A 24751-nucleotide genomic window follows, 5' to 3' on the forward strand; every position below is an offset into this window, starting at 1 on the left:
AAGTTTTCACCAGTGTATTAAGAAACCTCGCACTTTCACTTTTTCGTAAAATGTCCCAGTCTGGTACTTTAATCGTAGCAGCGCAATTTTATTACCTGTCAAACTGAGCGGATGATCTTTAATACACCGGTCACTTCTTTCGATCTGGAAGCCCTATGCAATTTCTTGCACTGTTCTTTAACATTGCCTGAACAACACAAGAACACGAGGGTTGACGAAACCGGAGGATAAGATGTGAACCGTCTTCATTTACAAAATATGTTTATTGTATGGACTCGATCAGTTTTTCTGGCGTTGCTCTTTGACCACAGAATAAAAGTGACTGCTTGCTTGTGAGTCAATTTCTTTAGTAATTTTCTTCAGTTTCGCAGAAATCTATTTTGATGCAAGTAAATAAATTAGGAAACCTGGTAATTGGTCCTGACACAAAACGGGCGAATATTTATGTTGCTTATCATCATCATCATCATCATCATGTTTGACTACACCCACAGCCGGGAAAAGGCCTCTCCTTCCAATTAACCATGCCCTGTGCCAGCTGCGGCCACCTTATCCCGGGAAACTTCCTGATGTTATCAGCCCACTTAACTTTTTACTGCCTCCACTACGATTGCCTTCTCTTGGAATCATTCCGTTACCCTTAAGCACCAGCGGTCACCATGCCTTCGCATTACATGCACTGCCTATGACACTCTCTTCTTGATTTCGACTAGGATGTCATATCGCGTATATTCACATATATCTACACAAGCCAGTGAGAGAAAAGCGGACGCAGACGGCGCTGATCATGGCTAGGCGCATCTAGTCCCCCTTTTTTCATTTTGTCGTGGCGCTGTTTTTTCAAAATATCCATCAAAATGTGCTTAAATATTGACAATGCAGCCTACGGCCTTAATTACAGTGAATTAAGAGCTTCATTTCTTGTTCAGCGTTCATATGATTTGCCCGTGAACGACGTAGCAGAAAGGTTCTTCAAGGTTCTGACAAACGGACGACACGCACAGCTTGTTCGGGAAACAGGCCTCGACTTTGTTAAAACCTTAAACGGTGCAGACAATACGTGAACAACAGGGAACCGACACTTACCACTCAGCTGCTATAACTGACCTTGCAGATCAACCTAACAATTGCACTATTTTTCCCACTGTCTCCCACATCTTGGCCTGTCGTATAGCTTTTTTTTTCGCTCTCCGTATTCATTTCCTCTATGTCTGCTCGACAGCTGCATACCGTATTCTTGTTTTCCAACTTTATGATGTATTTAGTTAAGACCTCAACGGAAGCCTGTCTTCTTCTATTCTGTGCTGGTCGTAAAAGAGTCTACTCTCTACATCAAGCTGACACAAACACAATGGCGGTTGTCTGGTTTACCTTGAGCACACAAACCACCACGCCCTATAAAAGTGGCTATCTACAAGCTTCAGCACGTTTCATTCCATATTTGTCAGCGCGCTGTTGGAAGATAGTGTAAGTATAATCATCTCGAATATAATTCATGCTTACAAAGCAGGTGTCCTCTCTAAATATAACCAGTCTATTTTTCTCATAGTCCGTAATGACTAATGACCATTGCAGACAAAGGCCTCTTCAGAAAGTTTACAGTTCAGCTAAACTTTGTCGTTGATGCAAAATTTGTTCTGGCCCGGACATCGAACCCTAAACCACCGCCTGTCCGGAGCAATCGCCCTTAAAACGAAGCTAACCATTACGGCAAAAAGCAATGGTAGGACGAGGCCTAGCTGTACAACTCGAAATGCGAACAGTATTCTCTAAATGTTTACGGGAATCGTCCAAGGCAGAGTAGGCTTGAATTAGCGAGCTAGTAATTATTAGCATACGCACAAACTCAACCATACGGCTAAAAGCAAAGCTATATAGCTTCGACAGAAATTTCGTGGTCATAAAATTAGTTCTGTTGCGGGGATCAGACTCTCCGCCATCACTTGTCCGGGGCAGTCACCCTACCATCTATTAGTTGTCCCGTTCGAAGTGCTTGAACAATTTGGGCTTGCAGCACCACCTGCTAGCCGTGCTAGTTAGATTAGTCTATAGGGCGACGGCCTAGGACACGTGGTCGTCCCGCGTTTGATCCGCGCGCCAGAAAAATTTGTAACCTCGATCTTTCTGTCAAATCTACTAAGGTTTTATTTTTCGTGCTGTATAGCTGAGCTTGAATAGATACTAATGAGTAATTAATCACACCGTTATTTAAACTGCACCCCATCTAGGCAAGTTCTCCAAAAGAAGGAGTAATTGCCTCTTGCTCTGCTGTTTAGCAAGTTTTTGTCATGTTTTGGCCGTGGTCATCCCTTCGTAGCAAGTTTCCCCCTTTCATCGCCGCAGCTGTCTGTTGGCAGCCATCGCTTATTCGCTATACGTTTCATATCGCTGCCTAAGTGCACCGGTGGCTACTTTCGAAAGAATGTAAAATAAACGAATTAGTATTATTATGGAGCTTTTAGCATTAGGAAACGAACATCTTCAACAATGACGTTGAGAACCTAACAATTATTAAAAGCGCACATCGTCCTCGCGCGCCTACTGTGTTTCTAACATGAAAGGTGCGAAGGAACAAGTGTTTCCTACACAGTCGCTATTTAGGTATAACCAGTAAAAAGTTCCTCTCTCCAGTCGTCTTGTGGTCCCTGGTGCCCTGTTTCGGGATTCGTTTATCAGTAATATAGGTTGCGTTGCTCTGACCGATGACTGCGTTCGGTAGCGTTGCACGTTACCGAAATAAAGCACCGCTCATGGCTGCCAGAGGAAAAGCCCTCCCCGATATCGACGCACTCGCTAAAAGTGGCCTGACAGCGGTCACGCACGCGATAATGCTCTTCCTGTAGATATCGGCGCTTAGCTCAATGTCGAGCTGCCAACGGCGCTGCATGTTCCGTGTACCGCGAAGGGTTGACTGCTGCCTTTGTTGCGAACCGCTTTTCAGTTAGAAACCCGGTGCCCTCCGCAGCTGACCGCTCCATGAGCCTGTCACGGCTCCACTCTGCTATCAAAGCGTCTCGCATTCATGTGCTGTGCAGTACGTTGTGCGCGTGCAATGCCAGAAACAAAAACCATTATTCATATGAAGGTCAGGAAGGACAGGTCTCGGAGGTCAGGGAGAGAGGACTCCTTGGGACAGCGTCATACACGCGGCGGAGGGCCATCGCTGTCTCTGATTTCAGCATTGTCGAGCGCCCTTACTTGCCAACGTTGTTCACGGTGCTGTGGCTCCCATTTAGGATAATCTAGAAAGCAGAGTATGTTTTTCCTCTGTCATTTTTCTGGGGCAAGGAAAGTAATAGCAATGGTTTGTAAAAGGGAAGTAAACATTTCGAGCCCTATCCATGGAGAGGTTCTGTGCTCTATTTGTTCCAAATCGACAAGGTTGGCGAGGCGACGTTGTGGGGCCTTTGTGTGCCGTGGAGCTGGACTCCCGCCCTTTCGCAGTTGGTGTGGTTGAGTAACAACATTTACTAGTCGGGATATGACTATAAGCACGCGGCAGTTTGCGCGACCGGAAACCTCATTACTGTTATTTCCTTTGAATGAACTACTACCGGTACAACCACGCAGTTTGGCGTAGGCGCGGGCACGAGTTGCACGGAATCAGCTCTTTGAGCTTCGAACAGTTTCTTTTCCTCTTTCCTGCCTCCGTTGAGGGAAATAATTCCCAAAGAGCTCATGCAGCAGGTGATCCGAAAGTGTCTATAAAAAAAATTACGTCATATCCTGGCCTCACCGGAGTGTTGAGCTTTAGAGCATGTGCAATAGGCTACGGCTTATTTCACGCAAGCGTAGGTGCTCTGCTGTCGACTGATCCGCTTACATACCTTGTTCGCTTAGTAGTTCCGATATCTTCTCTGTTCTGTGCATCGCGTATTTCCTGAAGGCATAAGCTTACATGGCGAAGTATCACCAACATCTGTTCGCTCTGCTGTTGAGGAGTTAAGCGAAATTCCTTGACACCTTGGAAGAAAGAAATCACGGTGCTGTCATGATTTTCCGGCAGGAGTCAACTGCTCTTGTAGACTGTTCAGCATCTGAGTGAACCGGGAGGAAGTTGTCAATGTTTTTATGCTACCTTTGCAACCACAAGATGACGCTCGATTCAAGGCTTAGCTGCAGTACAGTGTTATAAATCTGCACGTGAAACGTTCCCCCTCGTGTACACAGGTGCCGAAGCCAGCTGAAGATGAGGCTGTCCGTAGTATTCCTGCTCGTGCTGCTGGCCGGTGAGGATGCATGCTGTTCTTTTCTTGCGAACCAGACGCGAACATGGAACATTGTTGCGGTTATAGCCATTTCAAGAGACTTGATACTTGCCGTATCAAGGAATTCCTCATTAATGCTATGTGGTGACATTTATAAAGAAAATTTCGCCCGTCATGTGCCAGAACGATAGCTTGTTCTAATTGCGCAGGGTAGGCCCTATACTTCCCATATGAATTTAGTAGGGGCGGACGAATATTGAAATCCTTAGAAAACGAATCGAATATGAACGAAAAGTTCCTTCAGATGTTGCACCCAAAATATTTTTGGCATGGAAAAAGTTTCGGAATAAGGCAAGTGGGACAAAATTCTCCGTATGTAACGCTGTATACAAGAATGAAACAAAAAAACCCTCTTTCCTGTTGTAAACGTTCGAAGCGCGTACTCACTCATCTGAGCCTGGTCACGTTTGATATGTGGGAAAGCCTACATTTGCCATTTCCCACGTCGTATAAGCATGACAGCATCCGAATAGGGCCGGTCACGAGACAAACGATGAGGATGGAAGAGAACAGGACGCATTTAGGGTATTTTTCTGCCTCTTCAAACTATCTTCGTATATTTGGCCAGATTCCATTGTTTTGCCGCAGTCTCATTTATGAAAATCAACCCGTTATTCGATACTATAAAATTATTCGAAAATTTTTATTGATGAATGCAGATATGAACTGAATAACAAACATATTCGATTCTTGGTCAAAGTTGTGAATTATCGCGTTCCTCTAGTTTTGAGGCATATGCAAGGTCCGTTTTCTCATCAAACACAACTCTACGTGTTAATTTTGACTTCATTGAACTAACCTATATTTCTTGTTTTTTATCAGATGTTTGCAGTAATGTACCAATGTTCTTAAGGACTTTTCCTTGGACTTGGCAGAATAGAACTCTTGCAGAAAAAAAAGAAACTACTGGGTAGATGTGTACTTTTCTATCTCAGTATCTTTGCATCTATATCTACATGAAGCAGGATGAAAAAAAGCCTTCCCTTTTATTCTCCTCACTCGCGGTGGTGGTTCTATGGGTTTAGCTTTCGGCTGCTAATTCCACGTTCACGGAATAGAATCCCGGCTGCGGCCGCACTTCGATGAAGGTGAAACGCAAAAACACGCGCATGCTGGACAATGCCAGTGCACGTAAATGTGGACCCATACGAGCGATCTTTGAATTGCGGACCAGGCACTACGTAAGATCAAACTTCCGGCCTCTCATGTTTGCGCTTGCCTAACGTTGTCCGCAGACACAGCAGGGCGACGACCACGCGTAAGCCTTATCCGCCTATCGCCATCTCCAAATCTCAACGTGGGAGCAGGCGGCGATTAGCGTGTTTGAGATGCGCGCGGGCATTCTCTAACCTGGATCAGGCGCGAACCTCACGGAGGGGAAGGTCGATACGTCTTGATGCCTCGTTCGCAGGTTAATGGTCCGTCATGCGAATTCGTTTTTAAAGAATCCATAATTAAAAAATGTGGTCTGAAATATCCCGTAGCATTTCAATACGGCATTCCTGATAGCCCATGTGCCTCCTCAGGATCGATAAATCACCATACAACTATAACGGCGTTTTTTTAACGATGGCGCAAATGAAAGAATCAATGACTTTTTAACATATTTAAGTTGAAATACAGACACAAATTTACTTCAGTTTTTGCTATGATGAACCTGCAATGAAACATCTGTTTGTTAGCCACTAGACTGCAGTAAGTATCGCAGCCAATCTTACGTTTTTTGATTGCCGCTTTGCTTCTACGGCCTTCTTTGTAATCTGTTCCGCATCTGTCCCCGTAAAGTACATTTGACGACGGTGATACTCGTGACAACGTTTTGCGATGTTACATCCCTGAACATATCCCAACTACCTCCAGGACATTAAGTCGGGTCATGCTGCCCTCAGCTAAAATAAAGGGCTGCGCCTGACGCGGTACTTACGACATGTGCATTCAAAGGGAGGCATTCTTCGATGCGCGCTACCGGGCCACGTGGTTGGATGACTCTCAGCTCGTTTCTGGCAGGCAAACCTCGGTGCTTTGTCCCAGGATTTTCCCCGGTAGTTCTGTCCATATATTAAAATTGCTTAAGGGCAATTTGCTTTTAGTAGACAGGCCACTGGCACTTTTATGAGTGCCCACTTTAATAATTTTCCAATCCTTGGGCGCACATTGCAGGTTGTATACTTCACTGTCCCATGCTGTTCTGCGCAATTATCAGGGACAAGTGTGGCCGAAAAGACTATGACAGAAATGCGCCGCTTGAATCTGGCGCCTTCAAATGTGCTCCACGCCGGGTTAACACCGCTCAATTTCATGCGTGCAGTTTCCCTGACCGTGACATCCGGGGCAGAGGACACGAGCCAAGAACCCCATCTGCGTGTCCGTAAGTGCAGCCAAGAATCCGTCTGACTCTCGGCATGCCTGCCAGTGTAACAGCGTGCGCATGGAGAGAAGTTGACGCGCGTCACTGATGTTCGTCCTGTGGTTTATTCTGCTGCTAGATTTTTCTCGGTCTGTCTTCATTTGTTCCTTTCCATTACACAAAGCCGAAGCAAAATCTATGGGTTGCAATGCCTGCAGAAAACTCTGGTTGCGTTGAAGTTCAGCGTGCAGGTATACGAAATGTGACTGAGGAGAACAGCACAAGTGCACTTCATCATAAGAATTCAAATCATTAATACAAAACTACACTGTTCACGTGAATATTGGATCACACGGGACAACAAAAGTAAAATTTTACCAGTGAACAAAAATCGTTATTATATAATATTAACGTAACATTGTAGACTTCTTCGCAATAACCAAACCTCGATCACCAAAGAATCAAGCATTACATATAGGGGCACAGACAATATTTATTAAAAAAACCGAAGTACTTTGCATAACTGCCAGCACTTGCAAAACAAAAATAGCATTTTCAGGTACAACAAAACAATGAACTATGTATAAACTACAAATGCAATGTCATGCATCATTAGTACTGGTAAAATTTTAGGCTTCTCGTTGTTAAAACTAACAAGCGCATCAACAAGATTCAGCACAAAGGCGTCTGGAAGCCTATATATGGCCGCGTATAGTTCGTGCTTGTGATTGGTTTTCGGCTATGGCCTGTACGAAATGAGCACTGAGAATTTTGCTTTGGGGTTGTATTTATATCAGCCTCATTGCTTTTACCAACTTAGCCTAGGAAGAGTAGACAGCTGCAACTTTCTAAAAATACCCTGCCTTATGGGTTGTTCGCTAGAATAATGTAATGTGGAAAAAAGCGCTAGTTGGTTCATGCTTCAGTGTGCAGCAGTAGTAGGAACCGACCAGGTAGGCCCTAAAATACGTCGGCAGTGCTTCGTAAACAAATGACGTCGCGTTCAAAAATTGTGTCCAGTTTTGCAGCGAGAAAAAAAAGACAACATGATGATTACGGTACTTTTTATGATACTCAGCAATGCCTAATTATAGCACAACAGTTTTGTTACCAATCTGGTTGAGTGGTTTTCTTGTTTCTTCGACCTTCGAGAGGCTAGCGCTGCTAGCGCCATTCGAGCTGTGGGACATACAGGAATGTGCGCGTTGCAGCGGAGGAAGCTACATGCGTCTTCGTCGACTGTATCCCTGCGTCCCAAATTTCATTCGCGGACTGTGTGGCTTTTATGTCACTATTCCTAGTCGATTTCATGCGTGCTTTTTGCTGGCCCCACTATGCTTGCTCTGCGTGTAGTAGCCCCGTGCCGTTGGTACCCCCATGTCGGAAAAAATTGTCCGCCTTCGGCGACCGTTTGAAGCTTCGCAGCAGGAGCAGCCGGTTGCTCGGGCCGCTGCTGCAACCTCAGCGAACCACCTGTCCCGGCTGATGGCCCTGACTTCGCCTTAGTGCTCAAATGCTTTCCTGATTTATTAGCTGGGGACAACGAATGGCATCCGAAACGCCTTCATGGTTTTCTCTTGCCGTACTCGGCCCTTCATTCAGGGCAAGCGTTCGCATCAAGAGTGCCTTCATTGTTTTCATTTCATCGAAGAGATCATTGGTTTCACTTTAGGAGCACCTACCTTGACCTTGGCTCCCTTGGTTTCCGGCGTCTTCAGCTTGATCAGGCACACGTGGGTCATGTGGTAAGCGTGTGGGTTTTTTAGTGCTGCTTACTGTTGCAGAGGAGCCTTAAAATCTTCAATAAATTCGGCCTACCAGCAACATATTACAGCGAAAAGCTCTACTCCCTTCATGCTGAGCCTGAACGTCATCTGGCGCTTGGATTCGACCTCTAACGAGAGGCAAAATAGCGCGTGGCAGGTGCCTCGATCTTCATCTGCGCCACAGCTGCGCGCTTGGCAGTCAACTCCGCCGCTGCGCTGGCTGCTGCTCTGGACGCTCGCACTTGCACTTGTGGCCAGTGATGCATCACGTGATTTCCTCTCGTTGAAGTCTTGAAGTATTGCTCTAGCTGAAGTCTTGCGTTTTTGTAGCCGCTCGTTCGAGCAATTAGCACTTAATCGAAAGATGAACACAAGTGAGCGTATTAAGTAATATCACTGCAATCGCAGGCCGTGGATTTGGCTGCCCATTCCGGAGGAGATACTGCCACTGGCACTGCAAGTACGAACTGCGCCGCCGAGGAGGATACTGCGCGGGACGGTTTCGGCAAACCTGCGTTTGCATCAGGAGATGAGTGCTACCCGGCACAACATGGCAAAATAAAGCTTACGCACATGCACGGCGGTGTCTCTGTGGCCTTTGTGCGTCGGTAATAGAGCTATGACGCCCTATGGCCAGGTGCACCTGCCCTCTTGCGCTAAAGACTTGTTTTTATGCGCTCATAAAGTATAATTCATTCAGCATATCGAAATACTGGATGCGTGACATGGCGCTGCACAAATACTTACTGACAGGCCACTGCTCCTACCTGTAGGAGGTCGTCGGCTACAATGCCATCTACTTCGCCGCAGCTTCGACGAAGACAAGCCTTCGTGCGGCAATTCCATATGGCACCGTATGGTCACTGACAAGCGTCGCAAAAATGTCGCACATACGTACAAAGTAAGCAGCCTAGGCTGATGTCGGTGATGTCATGTTTTGCTGCCTTCTCGGAGCCACCATCAAATTGCGCTCGCGCTGAAACACAAAAGGAAATCGGCTGTCTCTCTCTTTGTCGATAGTTGAATCGGGCGTCCTCAGCTCTGTACGCCGTCTGTTAGTGCCGTGAATAAATGAAAAACGCAAAGGCATAGATGTGAAGCCAGGGAAAGCGGTATGTACCTGCTATTCCACAAAGGCATGACTGGTGGAAGGAAGATGGGATAGCGGGTGTCAATTAAGACGCAAGCATTGCGAATGAGTGTCTGCAAGAAGACGGTTAGGTTTCGCACGCAGGCAGAACAGCACCACGACATGCTTGAATTTCATATTAACCAATCTAAGTTTCACCGCAGCGCCGCTGGTTTATCGCCAGGTCTTCCTACAGTATTGTTGGCGCCGGTGTTGAAGTGTAGAAGGTGAAGATAACGGTGTGGGAGAAAAAAAAAGCGAGCCAAAATTGCTGAAATGGAGGCCCACAGAGCCTCTCGCAATCCCGCGGCTATTTTAATGGAGGGAAAGTGAAATTCTTGGGAAAAAAGAAAACACATTTAGTTTACACTTACCATGACAAACAGGCAAGCACGCACAAAAAAGAAAAAGATTCGATGTTCATTCATCATCTTCATAAGGCGGACTACGCCCACTGCAGGACAAATTCCTCTGCAATATCTCTGCAATTAACCCAGTTTATTATTATAATTATTTTATTATTAACCCGGTTTTACATTATGATATAAGTAACATGACTCAGAACGGGAGACCAAAGTAACTAGCCCATACCGCTCCCATCAAGAAAACATGACACAAAATAATACAACATACCGCAAAATGCAGAATCGGAGAGCATGACGTTCAAGCTGCCATTTAGACATTCTGCCCTGTTTCAGTACACATTCTAATTACTTCTACGCCGCACCAGTTCTGAATCCTGAATTGGTACGTTTCAGTCTTGCCAGGTAGCTGCTTTAAGGCGCAAGTTTATTTTTGTCTTTGTTTACTCACGTCTACAGTGCAGGCGTTCACATTACCTAGGTTATCTGCCAACCCGTCTTGAGCAATTTACAGGAAATAAGTAACCGATCACAATTCAATCACTTCATCTGAAAGGGAACTGATTTCAGTGGTCACTTATAGCTCCATAAAAGTCACTGAACATTGGAGAGAAACAACCGATTAACGCAATTACTTGATAAATAGTTGCGACCGCTAATGTCTAGGGAAGGCATAGACAATGCACGGAGTAAAGCCCAACTTCACTAAACATGGCACTTCATGAAAATTATTTATAAAGTTCTCGCATCCGTTTTTTTTTTGTCCTGTGAGCGTATTATGCTTTATAAGTGCAGTAAAAGCTAACGTCTTTCCTGGCGTCGGAGTAAATTTTGCATTGCTAAATTATAAAAAGACGACTGCGGGGAGGTCCTCAAGCTCTAGATATCCTCAACGAAGCTTGATGGGCCATCAGGTTTTTCTGGTAACCTATCATATGTCGGCAAGAAAACACGTATAGTACAAAAACCTGCCCAGAAGCAGCTTCTAATTCATCGATTTGGTTTGTTTTTGTGAATACTAACGTCCCTGGTAGAAAAATCACAGGACATACCATTAAAAATTTGTTTTGTGCTTGCATCCAAATGTACTCGTTTAAGCTCACATCGGCTCCAAGCACCAGAGCAGAGCTTATGGTTGGTATACGAACTGAACACAAGTGGCTGTAAGAAAGGTTATGCTATGCGCAACATAAACAGGAACGTGAAAACAACTTGCTAACTAGGCGACGGCCCAGTTAAACAATGAGTGTGAGCCGGCGGCAGCTATATCGCGCTGACGAATTCTACGCTCACTCCAGCGCGGTCCTCCTTGGCTTCTCGCTTGGCGGCTACCACAGCTGGCTCTTGTCGACGGCAAGCCTCGCGCGCACGGGTAGACAAGCGTCCTTTGCATTTATTTTGTATTGACTCCAAGCACAGCAGAGCTCCGCTGGCCCGAGCTCCTTTCTTTATATATATATATATATATATATATATATATATATATATATATATATATATATATATATATATATATCTTGTGAGGTCTAATAAAATGACAGCTGATGCACCATCCGTGCGCGCTGGTTTTCCGGTTTGTAATCTTGTCCCTCCGGCCACCCGCCGAGAGATGCTGACTGAGCTACCCCTCACCGAGCTCTTCGCTTCCGAGCTGGAGCAGCTCGGTGGGAGAGAGAAACACAGCGCCAATTGGACAGACTTACGTGGCCGACGGCCTTCGCGGTTCCGATAGTTAGCGGCGGGCGGAATGGCTGTGTTTATTTCTTCGTTCAACCTCTCCGTTTGCAGCATACTCCCTCAATTTCAAGGCACTACTTTTATTTTTTATCCCATGGCAACCCTTCCTTTCGTTTTCTCATCTTTCACGCCTTGCCGCTTCGATCGGTTGCCTTGGACGGGCTTCATCCATGCGAATGCACGACATGGGCTGCGTATAAAGTCTCAGGCTGTAAAAAGTAAGGGAAGCCTGTGAGCTGTTTACCACGTTGTCAGGACAAGTGCGACACAACCACCCGCCGATATGCCACTCCACTAGAGCTTCATGGCGGAAACTGACCTTTTGGTGGGAAATCACCACCAGCGGTGCGCTTCTGAACCTGGAGCCCCCTCTGTGCGCAAAATCTAATAAAGTTACTTCTCTGCATTGAACGGAGACGAGGCCGTGAGAATGACGTGCATAATCAGTTTTAAAACTCATTCTAGTAGAATTACTACCATTAACGTTTGTTCCGCATATTGATAGGCACTAAGGATAATATGTAAGCAGATATAATGCAAGCAGATGTCACTCTCCCGATAAACATATTCTTATTTTGGGCAACAGCCCTTCCCGTGCTCATGATTTTTTGGCTGTATTGTTTAGCGCTTCTAAAGAGAACGTTAAAGGCACCAAGTATAGATCTTCAATCTGGTTAGTTGCACACATTGGAAAATGATGACGATGCAAGAAAGTCCAAGTCGAAACGACAGTAACAGCGCTCTGTCTGCCGTTTTCTCCTCCTGGATGTCCCTGCGCCGTGTTTTTCCACTATAGAAGCCCACATGAACCACATCTTTCACTTCTGGTACTACACAACACTCGAGCAGTATTGCAAAAATTTCAAAAGAATAATTTCAACAAAATTTCAACAGCACTGCTATAATTTCAGCAGTATCACTGTTTCCCTTGGTCCCATGTCGCGCTCATTTTCGCCCATTCGTTCGTCCGTCCGTATGTCCTCAGCGGTGTGCATGTGAAGCTCCGAAAACGTCGTTCCGCGAATTCTCTGTTCTACATAGTGCTTAACCTTGGCGGATGCCCAACGCTGCGAAACGGGTCAGCGTCCCTTATAGAGCTAACGCTGTAATTCCACGCTCTTCAGTGGGAGACCAGCTCACGAGTACAGGTCAAAGCTCTTCTGGATAACGGAGAAGGCCCAATAGGTACACAAGCGTAGGTGGTAGCCTCCAAGAATATACGAGCCCGAATGGCAGCTTTGAGGCGTCATGAAAATGTTCCTACTGGGAAAATATGATGCCGTACTAGGTGAAATGAATTGTAAGGTAATCCAGGCAAAAGAGTGGCAAACCTGCAAGGTTGTTTTTTAAAACAAATGGCAACCGAAATGCAAAAGAGCCAATAAAACTTATGATAGGAGACAAAAAGCAGTCGCGTTTATAAGTTGGAGTACTTAAATCAATTGTTTGCTCAAAGCGAATTCGGAGCCATACTTCGAGGCGTTTCCTTTTCTTGTCCTTTTCTTACCGGACCAAAATAAAGGAAATCAGAAGGAAAAGTTACAAAATATAGTCCCAGGTGTCATATCGAACCCTCCGTAAGTCTCATGCGTGAAGGGAAACAATATACGGAAGCGCAACAATTCTTCAGAGGACACACACACTAGGCCAGGCTTTCTGCGCACGCGCACACTCTACTCTACATTCCTGAAGATGTTCATCCCAAGATCGCAAAAGTGCTGATACCAAAATCATGTTACGGTGGTTCGACCCACGGCCCGAAAAACAGCTCTTCGTAGCTTTTTCAACTCATCATACGCAACACACCATTTCCGGCCGAAGTTCCACATGACTGCGGCTGAACCCTGACTTCCACCGCTTATGCTGAAAACGAACGCGCAGCGTCCTCTGTAGAGCGCAAGCCATTGTGCACTTTTAAAGGGAAAGCTTTATGGGCCTAGTGGCGCCAATTTAGCCGTGGGCTGCAGTTTGACCTTGAACATCAATCGAAATCCGGAAGCCAACGTCATCGACGCACGACGAATGGGCGTCTAGAGGTTCATTCTCATCACCTTCTGCCAAGCATATGTCTCACTCCAGAATCTATAGACCTCCTTCAATCTGCGACGTCACGAAGATGCGGTGGCACTGCCGTCGAAAGTGACTTTCGCACGGTAGGCAAAATAACGCCTCTCCGCTCTACCTACCGCGGTTAGCATGTGCTTCGGGGTGTTTGGAGAAAAGCAGAATCACCATGCTGACTGTCTGTGCCGCTGTGGTGTGCACTGAAAGACACATAAAGGGAAGTTCAGTAAGCTGCCACAGGTTTCTCGTCCAAGAAGGTCGCCGGTAGCAGTGGGCCGCCGCGGTGAAGCGCGAAGGATGGGTACCGACGCCGGCTCATCGAATATCCGCAAACACTTCGTCCCAGGTAAGCTGAAGCTGATGCACATTTACATCACTGTGATGTGGCTGCGCAAGGGTCACCATTAACTCTAATTTGGTTTTCTGTAACTCTAATTTGGTTTTCTGGTTTTCTGCGACATGTAATTGCATCTAGCGCTGATTTTGCATGCATGCTGCGATTCCGAATGTAGTACGAACACGTAGACAACGAGGCAGCATTTGTGTGATGCGAAGGCATTTTTATTTGTTGTCGCAGACAGAGGATGTGTTAACTTGTGAAAAAATTGCTAGAACAAGCTTTGTCACATGCACAATTATAGATATGCGTAGTCAGCGGCAGCGCAAACGAGCAGAGTTGCACTCGGGTATGGTTGTCTTGTCGCGGCTAACCTAGCATTTTTAACGCGTACGAAAGGGACCACTCACAAGTTTAGCCATGTGCACGTCGAACTGTTTTCCTTGGCTTCATCATGAAGAGTGTGCTCTTGTTAACAGCCACACATTTGTTCGATACAACCTAATTTTAGCATGCGCATGCAGTCTATTTAAAGCTAAGTAGCCGAGCGCCTTAACCACCGAGCGCCTTAACCCCCTAGCATTCAGGGCGGGTACAGCTCGTAACTGTATAACACACTGTAAAAGCGCACAATGTAATTTCTTCCTTGGTACACAGGAGAGCTATCAGACGGTCTTCACCACCCCGATTATGTGCCGACGATATTCGCGCACAAGAAGAACAAAATATTGGCTGCGGTGTAGGTCTGGTTAACGCTAGTTGACTTGCGAAAGCTTCGTTACTTTGGCACGTCGTCTACGCAGCGTCTCATTCCGACGCTCTCGATAACTCAAACCGGTCTCTTCCGCAGTTGCAGAGTCACTCCGGGACGTGGCAGGGCTTCTTCTAGCCGCATCATCGTTACGACGCTGCTCAAGTCGTGGAGAGCGTTCTTCTGCCGTCACCTGAGCGTGTTGTCTCTTCCTCGCTTCGTTCTTTCGTTGTTGCATCTTTCGCGCTCTCCATGGCGACTAGAATCCACTGAGGCGAAGCGTATATATATTGTGACGAAGAAGACGACGAACTGTGCAGTGGCGCGGGCAGGAGCGCTCGCGCTAGGCCAGCGACCATTAAATCACATTATTGCTATTGATCACCGCGTGTCTTTCTTCGGCTGGCCACCTCGTAACATTTGGTTGAGCTCGCGGGGTATCATCGACATCCTGGTCCGGGAAGCTTCGGCGTCCTGCGTCAGCCGTGACCGTCGGCCTTGAGTTCTTGGCCTGCGTCGCTCGGCCGTGCCCCAGCCTTTCAGACCCGAACCGCCCCCTCCCCCCGCCCGTCCCCCGCCCAGACCACTCAACACGACGAACTGAACCCGACGCAAGGACCCGACCTATCGACCCCACCGACCCCTGACGCCGCTTACATCCGAAGACACCGTTGCCCTGGCCAGGCCGTTCGGCGCGTCCTGGGGCCTCGACCATCGGCTCTTGGCGACCTGCGGCCCTTAAGCTTCAAGATCAGAAATCATTCAGCCATCTCATTCATTGTGGCGGCCAGCACTTCACCCCTTTCTCCTTCCTGTCCAACCATCCGCTTAAGCCCGTAATCACTTCACGCATCTCTTTGTCACCGATCGGGACGATCGCTCGGTGTCCCCGGGTAGTGCGACGAAGGCGACGAACTGTGTAGTGGCGCGGTTAGGAGCGCTCGCGCTAGGCCAGCGGCCATTAAATCATCTCTTTGCCATCGATCATCCCGTCTCTTTCTTCGGCTGGCAGCCACGTAAAAATATATACCCCCGCGAGGCGACACCTACTCTCCCTCTGCCCCAGCGCAGCACATCTGGTTAAAGAAGAAAATACCAGCCAAAAAAAAAGACAAACACCAGGAGAGAACAACACAGGACAACGGCTGGCTTTTTTTGGCTGGTATTTTCTTCCTTAACATGCCATACCAACAGGCCCACCATTCTGCCCTGCTTCAGCACATCTGGTGGAGCGAGCGGCGACGGCAGCGGCGTCGACAGCGGCACCATCTGTTGGAGCGCGCCACGGCATACGGCTGAAGTGCGACCACGCGACGAGCCGAAATGGCTGTGTGGCTGGCGTAGTGTTGCTTTCGCAACAAAAGACTGCAGTTGCTGCTCGCCTGCAGCGCGCCAAGGCCCGAGCCCTCGCTCTAGAAGAGCAGGAACCAATGGACACATGTAAGTAGATTAGGAGCCGGCACTTCAATGTGTCATGCATTTTTACTGCTTTTTCCCCGGTTGCAATCTTCAGCCCTCAAGCTTCCGACCACTTGCTGATGGTTTTTCGTTTCATGTTAATCTGTCAGCACCATCCTTAGGTGATCAAGTTAGGGAAGCTGATGGAGCCATCAGTGATATTGGTGAGCTGGTTGTAGTTCAGTTTTAATTAAGGCAGCACTTTATTAGCACCGCAGGTCAACTTTTATTAATGTATGCATCACGCTAGTTACATTATTTCAGATTCGCAGGCTGAGTCACCTCAGCTTGACATGGGAGCTACTTATTCACAGCATGTCAGAGCTGAAGGTAAGAAAGTAAAAAACAGTATCTAAGTAAACCATTCAACTCATTCATATGCACACCTCGCAGCTGCACATGCATCATGGAGGGATGAAGGCATGCCATCTTCTACGTCAAGCATGGGTGACGAGCTGCTCGTAGCAGTACCATGCTACATTTGCAGTAAGTGTTTCGCAGTTACGTCTGGTGTGCATCATTTATAGCCAATGCTTTTGTTTCAGAGACAGCATATCAAGCTTTGGACAGAAGAGCTGCTACTCTTGAAAAGAAAACAAAAAGCAGGAGCGAGATATTGATGTTCTAAAGAAAGCACTGCATTATTCCAAAGAGACGGCTGCAGAAGAAGAGCAGAATGCTCAGCAGGGACGCTTCTCTGCAAACTTCGTCACGGAGCAGTGTGTGAGTGTCTACACAGGGTTGTCAAGCAAAGCGCGTTTGCTCTTTTTTGTTTCCCTTTTCGAAAATTCTGCTATTTACATTCCAAATCGCTGCACTGTAGCAGATGCTTTTCTAGTTGTGCTAATGAAACTGAGGCCTGCGCTGCTGAACATTGACATCAGTCATCGTTTCGGGCTCTCAGAAACAACAGTGACAAGGATAATGGTAAAGAACATACCAATCATTGCTTCCGAACTGAAGCGTTTGATTATTTGGCCTTCACGGGAGGAGGCACGCAGAGCAATGCCGATGATAGTGCGCGGGAAGTATCTGACATGCATGGCCATAATTGACGGTAACGAAGTACGAATTCGAAGGCGATTAGGATATTCTGTTAGGTCTAAAACCTGTTCTCATTATGAAAGCTCCAATACCATCATATTCATGGTAAGCATCACACCATGCGGTGCTGTCAGCTTTGTCACGAAATGCTGGGGAGGGCGGCCATGAGACAAGGAGATTGAAATCAGGCTTCTTGGACAAACTTCAGGAAGGAGACATTGTTTTGGCTGACAGAGGGTTTTTAATCAGAGAAGATGTTGCTCATCGAGGTGCCAGGTTAGAACTGCCAGCCTTGACAAGAGACAAAAGGCAACACTCAGCTAAGGAAGTGGAAGATGCTCCGCATATCTCTAGAGTGCGTATTCATGTGGAGCAAGCCATTGGCCGCATTAAAGTGTTCCACATTCTAACAAACCGACTGTCGATGAATATGCTGCGGCATGCAGCAGACATTGTTGTAATTTGTACTGCTATCGCAAACCTGAAACCTCGACTTGCATAAATATGAAGCAGAGCATGGCACAACATCTTTTGGCTATATCGAATAAAAAGAAGCAGCGAATTGAGACGCATCAACATGCGAAGATTTTGCTGTGTCTCTGCTTGTGCTGTTTTCGATGTGTGTATGACTTCAAGGTTGTGTGCTTTTTTTTTATAAAACTCGTGTACGAGCCTGTCAAGGCTTACAGTACCTATAAGTAAAAAAATAGTACCACTTCTGGTCTTGATTTACTTCTGAAATATGCTGCTAGTATGACCGAAGACTGGCTTCTGGCAAACATATTTCTGCGACAATCTGCACAGCCTAAACCACACTGTAATTAATGTTAGGCAAGTAAGTCTGTTCATCATCATCATCATCATTTATTTACCCTTAAGGGCCCCAGGGGGCATTACATAAGGGGGGGGGGCGAACAGTAATCATGTCACAAAGAACAAAATTGGAACATAAACTTAACACATGTAGATACAACTGTGAACACTTCAAAAGAAAAACAAGCAAGTAAGTTAGTAAACAAAAAAAAGAAAAAGCTTTTTGAAAAGCTAAAGTGAAAAGCTTTTTGCCGTCAGACCACATTAAAGACAGCCAGGCTGCTCTTTTTTGGCCACATGACTGCAAAAGGCCAGTTATGTGTTAACTTGGCGCGCTCGAAAAACCATGCTAAAACAATATAAAGCTGTCGTAAACTCATTGCAGCGAAAAGGAACCCGGGCACTTACTGAATTTTTAATGGCTTAAGAGGCAAGCAGGCAAATCTTACTGGTAACCTTTCATTTCATTTCATTTATTCTACCCTCAAGGCCCGAGGGCATTGAAGAGGGGAGTGGTTGTATACAGGGGTTTAGTACAAGGCGTTTGATTTCTAATTATACAATGATAGCTAAGGCGGAACAAAAACGCTGATGGTCGATGATTGAGGCTGTACTTCCGGGAAGGTGGTTCCAGTCCTTTGCTGTTCGTGGAAGGAAAGACTCAGCGGCGCATTTTGTTTTAAAGAAAGGAATGCCGATTTTATGCGCATGATCAACTCGTGATGAAACATAGGATGGAGGAAGTATAAGATCGCGGTACAGTCTGGGGTTATGATACATTATTTTATGCATTAGGCAAAGGCGAGCGTGCTTTCGACGGCTAGCAAGAGATGGTAACTGTAATGTATTCTTCATAGAGGTTACGCTAGCGGTACGGTTATAGTTCTGAAGGATGAAACGTGCCGGGTTATTCTGAATTAATTCGAGGGAACTGATCAAGTTTTCCGTGAAGGGATCCCAAATGGACGCAGCATATTCCAACTTACTACGAACGACAGATTTATAGAGGAGAAGTTTCAAGGAAGTGGGGGCAGAGAGAAAGTTACGGCGAAGGTAGCTGAGGGCACGGTTGGCGTTGTTAATCATTGAATTGATGTGAAAAGACCAAGTTAGATCACTTGCTATGTGAACGCCGAAATAGCGGTATGAAGACACTTGTTCTAGTTCGATGTTATCTAGATGATAAGAGGTGGGGTGTATAGAATTGCGTGACACACATAGTACTTTACATTTGGTTTTGTTTAGTTCCATTGACCACATATTACACCACTCAAGAATTCCATTAATGTCTTTTTGCAAAAGAAGAGAGTCGTTAGGGTCGTTAATTTCATGAAATATTACACAGTCATCTGCAAATAAATGAATGTGGGAGGTAACGGAAATAGGAAGGTCATTAATATATATCAGGAACAAAAGGGGCCCAAGGACAGACCCCTGTGGGACCCCAGAATGCACGGAAGTGAATGGAGAACAAATGTTATTAGCCATTACAAACTGTGTTCTATTACAAAGAAAATATTCTAACCATGCTAAAACATTTGGGAGAAGATTTAAATTGCTAAGTTTAAAAAGAAGTAGATGTGACCAACCTTCTCGAAAGCCTTGGAGAAGTCTAGAAAGATACAGTCCGCGCATGAACGACGATCCAGAATAGCGTGAAGTTTGTGCGTGAAGGTAAGTAACTGCGTCTCGCACGAGAATGATTTGCGAAAGCCGTGTTGAGCGTCAGTGAAGAAGGAGTTAGATTCGAGAAAGGTAACTATGTTAGTGTATAGGATGTGCTCAAACATTTTGCATGGTATGCTGGTTAGTGATATTGGGCGGTAATTAAGAGGGGAATTAGTACTACCTGACTTGTGCAACGGACCCACCTTCCCGATCGTCCAGTCCGCTGGAAGCACTGACGTCTCAAGTGACTGCTGGAAAATTTTGGAAGGGATGATTGAGGAATAAAGTTTAGTACTCTTCAAGAACTTCGCATTAATAAAATCTGTTAAAGGGCTTGTATAGGTCTTAAGATTTTCTATTAATTTTTCTATTCCTAGGGGCTCGATGGATATTGCATCCATGATTGAGAATTGGCAGTCCTCCACTGTAGGAAACGTGACGTTGGAAGAAAGAACAAAATTGCGACAAAATGTTTCATTTAGAATTTTAGGACAAGCAGTACCAGCGATAGTTGAACCGTTTTCATCTAACAATTAATTGAATGATTTCTATTGGAATTAATGGCACGCCAAAATTTTTTGGGATCATTTGTGAGCATGTTGGGCAGTGTGTGCTGCAGAAAATGATCTTTGGCGTTTTTCATTGCCGATACATACACGCTATTTGCCGCATGATAAGCTTCCCATTTAGAAACGTAGTTTGTTTGCAACTGCTTTGTTGTAAGAGATGCAATACTGAGTAGATTTCTGAGAACGTTTCTTATCAATGAACAAAAGTTATTACAATGGAAAGGGCAGCAGAAATTACGGTGGATCTTCTGGATATGCAGGTCACTAAAGAAGCAAAGATAAAACAAAAATCATAACTCCACATTTGAAACTGGAGCTGAAGCACCAACATAAACGCACATCTTGTGGTGCACACACAAGCCATGTTCCTGATCCTCTTCCACTTCCTCACACAAATCCTCCTGCTACAAGAAATGCAGGCATTTTCTGAGCACATGTAAGCAAACTCAGTGCGGCAAGATGTAGTACAACTGGGCTCCTTGATTTTCAGAACAAGCTCTTCCTGCACAGTCTCAACATAAACACTGCTCAACAGCCACAACAGTCTGAAGGTCACAGCAGAAACATGAACTTTGACGTGAACGTAACATAAATACATGAAATTTGCTAATGAACCTGAAACCACTACATGCATTTGTTACACACCACAGTCCGGAGCTTTCTTTCCCATGGAAGCTGAATGTCAAATACCATGCCCAAGGGAGCAAAGGTTGTGTAGTGAAGTTCTTAGTTTCCGACCGACCACTGAACACTATCCGGGGTTACTACGTGGGAAAAGCATTGAAATTTGTTGAAAAAATCTGAATGCAGTAAATAAATAGATGTACGCATAGCAACTGATGTTAAACAAAAGTGGTCAATTTCTTTCCGAAGAGTTCTTACATGGTCACCATGTTATATTTATTATACCACAAATTTGTTTCTGGTTCATGATTACGTCCACCAAGTTTTACAGGCATGTGAAGTTTAGGTCCAGTGCCAATATATTTTAAAATTTGCAGTTTCTGTGGCCTTAGCACAGACACTTTCAGTTGGTAATTCACCGCAGCGGTGGCCTAGTCGTTTGAGCATCCGCCTGCGGGAAGCTCGGGGTTCGATCTCCACTGCAGCCTGGTACCCACCGGTACCGTGGTGCACTCGTCACGTGCATCAGACAAAACGTCCGCCACGCCAACGCCTGCAGCTCACACACCTGTTACTACCGTCACGTATCTCAAAGCGTGAAAATTAGTTTCACAGTAGTATTAGTTGATGAAGGAGACGAAGTGCAGTGAGTGCGATACTGTGTTGCACTTTAACATGGTGAGTGGTCGGCTGCGGCTACAGCCTAGTGCCTAGTGCTTTCGTACAGCGCCCTGTGCGCAACAGCGGGTTTGACTCTGTCTTACCTATTTATTTTATTCCTTTTTATTTATTACTTCCACTCGGCACAAACCCACAAACACCGCAAGCATGTAAACATCCCAAGATCTTGCTCGGGGTTGACCCATCGAATAGCTCTTTCGCGCTAATACATGGCATCGTGAGGCAGAAGTAGCAAACATTTTTATTAGAACGAACTGTACACAGGTTTTTAGGTGTTGTTTATTAATAGTGAATTTCTGGGGGGAAATAAAACCCCGCACATCGGCCTCTTATCCCTTAGACTAAAGAATGCAGTCGCTGTGCAGAAGCTACGGTGCTTTCCTAGCGTGATAATGATAATAATAATAATAATTGGTTTTCTAGGGAAAGGAAATGGCGCAGTATCTGTCTCATATATCGTTGGTGGCAGAGTGCCATTTCAGGGCACTCATTGGCAGCTCTCGGGGTACATCTTGTACTTGGGAGATGTGCCGCAGAGCAGCTCGTAAACGAACTCGCAGCAGGTGGTGTCTTCGCCGAGACCCTCATCAGTTACCCAGTAGGAACAACCATTGCCTGCGGAATGCCATAAAGGATAAAGGAAACATGGCAGCCATTCATCTGTGCATGCAGTGAAGTGCGCTCTTCTGTATATTAGCAGTATAAATGTGAAATATAATGCTGCCATCGATATGGGCACAGTACATCAAAAAATGAAAACTTTAACGAGCACACCCACCTGCATCTTTGTAGAAAAAGAGGTTGAGTGACTAAGGAAGCAGCACAGACTACATGCGCGAGCGACTGATCTTTCGTGCACTTGCTTGAATATCCACGTGCGCAAAAGAAAAGCAATTTAAATATGTCGAATGTGTCCAGGTTAATTTAGGCTCATGCAGAGGCCTGCGCGATTTTGACGCAACAATCAAAGAAGCAATTCGTTTTATTCAATGTCTAGACCAGTATGCAGAACAGTCACTGCCTGTATTATAAAATAGCTACCGAATCGCGACTATGCTTTAAATATTGTCTGTGAATCTTGTTATTCTCTTGCCTAACCGCTAGCCTGCCGAGTCACAGGGCACCTTATTCGCTTAGCAAGGACGCTTCCCAGGTATCTTAAGAGGCATGTCTGCCTTGTAAATCATTACTGGACGACAATTCTGCCGACGGGAATAGAGTATGCACTGACGGCACAGTGGCTGACATTTTGTGGAGCATGTAACACGACTAACGGCTTTAAGCATATCTAAACGGCTTATGACCACCTGCTTTGGCTTACTCTGTTGAAGCTTCGGGCTGCACCACAAAATGGCGCCCGTGACATAACATGAATACCCAGGATATTCTTTCAAATTGCCATGGTAACGTTGCCAAATACGGTACTGACGTGCTCTTTGCTGCTGGAAATCAGCAGTTAAGCAGGTGACATCCACATGCGGGTGATACGATAATATCGCTAGTTAATTTTTAGTTTTTTTCTCTACTCAGTAATCATTTTCCCACAACTGGTTCATTCCTCTCAAGTAAAATGTCCTTCGTCTGCTATTCTACGGTCAAAAATGGCATTCCATGCGCTTTGAAAATTCCTAAGAATCAGGATCCTTCAGATCACTCAGGTGATTACATTCTTTCCCTTTCGTACTAATTAGAAAATAGCTGTGACATTTTTCCTTCTCAAAGCTAAGGCTAACAAAAATGACACTCTAAGCGGGTGCTATGGTGGGTAGTGGCCTATCAGCCTTGGTGATCCTACATTAGTTGTAGGAACGAACAGAAATTAAAACGCACTTTCATGTCCCCATGTGACATCCAACAAAATCGACTCGCTAATATTCACTAGAAGAGCCTAAAACACATTCCGAGATTTCCAGCTAAAGTTGCGCCAAATAAAGGCTAGAAGGAGCTCATTGCCTCTCATCTTTTGTGTGGTTCTCTCCAGCGTTGCTTCTGCGTTTGGTTCGACCAGGGAGAGACGCGACTGTGCAGAGCCATGCTGCGCTGACTAGACACTACAAACTGAAGTAACTTCAGTGCGGGTTTTCCTAACCACAACACACGAGGGCAGTGTTCTGCAATGCCCAAGCGCCAACAGAGCCCTCTATGCGGTGACCTAAACTGCTGCCTAGCCATCCCACGCATCCGCTCGAAATGAATACACGGTATGTGAGTAAGCGAAAAGGAGTACACGTGGATTGCTTCATTCGAGGTGTCGGACTCTGTCGTAGTCGGTAGGAAGACTTGGCAAAGCGATATTTTCTAGTGTGGCAGAGTCAGCGGTCATTGCAAAAAAGTTCAAATGCCTCTCTCCATGTGCGAGCCTCAGCCTTCGCGATTCTGGTTCTATTGAAGTCAGCAGTAGAATGTGGCCAGCATGGGACTCCTTGCCGTAGCGTGACCCTTCGACCACTAAGCTGAAAGTAACATTGGTAACGATTTACCATCCATTTCAAGTAGCTCCTCCCTCAGACTGCAGTCGCTGCTCACAGCGCACCGGACTGTCTTCTTCAAGATTCCTTCCCACACCCCACGTTACTGACAGCTTCAGAGACGAAAGCTGCTTAAATGTTTAAGTGAGGCCCACCGCCAAAGCCGCTGTCGCGTATCGCATTTCCACTTACATACTCTGCCTACACGCCAGCTTCGCAGCAGAAAATTCTGTACCTTATCATCTCTCCGCACCAAATTGTTGGGTAATGTGAACCGTTTCTACTAGACTTGAACAGGTTTTGTGTTGTGTTGTGTTTTGTTGTGTAGTGCTTTATGGCACATAGGTAGCTAAGGCTGTCATGCACCAAGCTCAAGGTATAGAACATGTTTCCTGTGGAATGTTTACAAATGTGAATTATTATCGATAGTGTAGATGGCCTAAAATATTTTACTGACTAGCAATAACAGAGGGGAAGGAATTTGAACAGGTTTTGATGATGGGCGCCAAACACTCCAGCGCAGAGAAAGGAGTGTCTTGCACCTTAAAGGCTGTGAATTGAGTTACGTGTGGTAGCAAAGCAGCGTCGGAACTCTAAGGTGACACCAGTGCTCGGAAGAAGTGTCTGTTCATGCAATCCTTTTGGACAATGACGCTCAGGGCGTA

The 24751-nt window shown here is 45.8% G+C and overlaps 1 protein-coding gene across 1 annotated transcript; it reads left to right on the forward strand.

Moving 5' to 3' along the window:
* The first annotated feature begins 1345 nt into the window (after positions 1–1345).
* Positions 1346–8959, forward strand: LOC144121790 (defensin-like). Its single transcript, XM_077655188.1, has 4 exons — positions 1346–1467; positions 4171–4229; positions 6577–6636; positions 8790–8959. Exons 1-4 carry the CDS (start codon positions 1352–1354, stop codon positions 8912–8914), a joined length of 360 nt encoding a protein of 119 aa, XP_077511314.1. The 5' UTR covers positions 1346–1351; the 3' UTR covers positions 8915–8959.
* Positions 8960–24751: the final 15792 nt, after the last annotated feature.

This window comes from Amblyomma americanum, chromosome 2 (assembly GCF_052857255.1).
Source record: "Amblyomma americanum isolate KBUSLIRL-KWMA chromosome 2, ASM5285725v1, whole genome shotgun sequence".
Lineage (NCBI taxonomy): Eukaryota > Metazoa > Arthropoda > Arachnida > Ixodida > Ixodidae > Amblyomma > Amblyomma americanum.